Source organism: Olea europaea, unplaced genomic scaffold (genome assembly GCF_002742605.1).
Source record: "Olea europaea var. sylvestris unplaced genomic scaffold, O_europaea_v1 scaffold9895, whole genome shotgun sequence".
Classification (NCBI taxonomy): Eukaryota; Viridiplantae; Streptophyta; class Magnoliopsida; order Lamiales; family Oleaceae; genus Olea; species Olea europaea.
In genome coordinates, this window is record NW_019268405.1 from 1 (window position 1) to 1,302 (window position 1,302).

Genomic DNA, 1,302 nt, shown 5'->3' on the forward strand with positions numbered 1-1,302 from the left:
TGAGTGTACACGATGAATGAGCAAAATGAAGCGAGTCCTTCGGGAACTGGCGTTCGTAAAACGAACCAGGTACACCAGCCGCGTAGTATTTTCTTTCTGGTGGAAGCGAAGCAAAAAGAGTGTTGAAATCGTTGGAGATTCGGTCATTAAAGAAGACTTGAAACTCAGGGACTCGTGAATCCGATAATTCAGTTTCGAACTTTTTCCGTACTGCTTCAACTATTGTTTGAATTGCAATGAACGTATTAGGCCCTGTAGAGCAGCCGAAATCTGCAATACGAAAAGTATCTACTGAAGTTGAGGAGAGCTTTTCGATGTCTAGATTTTTGTTAATTCCTTCTGTTATAATTTCTTTCGCTGTCTCCACCGCTCCTCCCTGCAGAAGAACCAGATTAAAATCATATTTATACAATGGATTCACTATTTTTTTTATTTAAAGTCAAGCTAACTATTGGTATCCCAAAATTAAGATGGAAACTACCTGGTATCTTGAGTTCTTCGCATAGCTTTCAGTCCCAATCCCTCCATTCATTGCAGATTCGGTAGGCATCTTTAATCTATGTAGAGAAACAAGTTTGCAATTTTTACTTTTATTTTTTTACGCATATGTGCATAGTAATTTTAGTCTTAGCTGTCTGCGTATATAATATGTGGCCAATAATAAAAGGTTGACCCCAACTTAAAGGTCCTCATCGTCCCATTCTTGGAGTATCGTGAGAAGGGTTAATAGCGAGATGTGTCCTAGCAGGTTAGGGAACAAGAGCTGCCCGTATATTAGTGCCCATAAAAAGTCTCAATTCATATTTCAGAAGTCGAACCCTCACACTGCGACTGTCAGCAAAATTCAATATACTTAACCTTTATCCTAAAAAAAGGTTGAACCCTAACCTTAAGGGCCCCCACGGACCTTGCCCTGGACCATCGTGGAGGAGGTAAATCGTAGAATGTGCCTCCCAGGAGCCAGGGTGGAGAGCATATGGATAGGCCAAGGCTGTTAACCCATATGGTAACTCTCGCTTGCAACAAAGTCAATTCCATCTTGTGGGGAATCGACCGCTGCACACTGCCGCGCTGAGCCCTATCCGCCCTCCTCTTTATCACTGAGAGATATGTCCTGAAGGCTACTTCACCTTTATCCTTTGTATCACTGGATATATTCCAAGGGGCAATATGTGGCCAATAATGTATGGGCGCTGCTTAACGTAAAGGTTGTGAACTCCTCCTGAGTACGCATAACATGGGGGGCGTGGGGGTTGGTGGAGTTTTTGGAAGTTTTATATACAGGTGGGACACACCTGATGT

General features: G+C 42.7%; 1 protein-coding gene across 1 annotated transcript; it reads right to left on the reverse strand.

Moving 5' to 3' along the window:
* Window positions 1-4: 4 nt before the first annotated feature.
* On the reverse strand, window positions 5-660 carry LOC111392840 (farnesoic acid carboxyl-O-methyltransferase-like; the record flags this gene model as incomplete). Its single annotated transcript, XM_023018233.1, has 2 exons — window positions 482-660; window positions 5-376 (listed from the first exon to the last, which is right to left on the reverse strand). Coding segments are annotated over exons 1-2 (441 nt in total), but the record flags the coding sequence as incomplete, so codon positions are not given.
* Window positions 661-1,302: the final 642 nt, after the last annotated feature.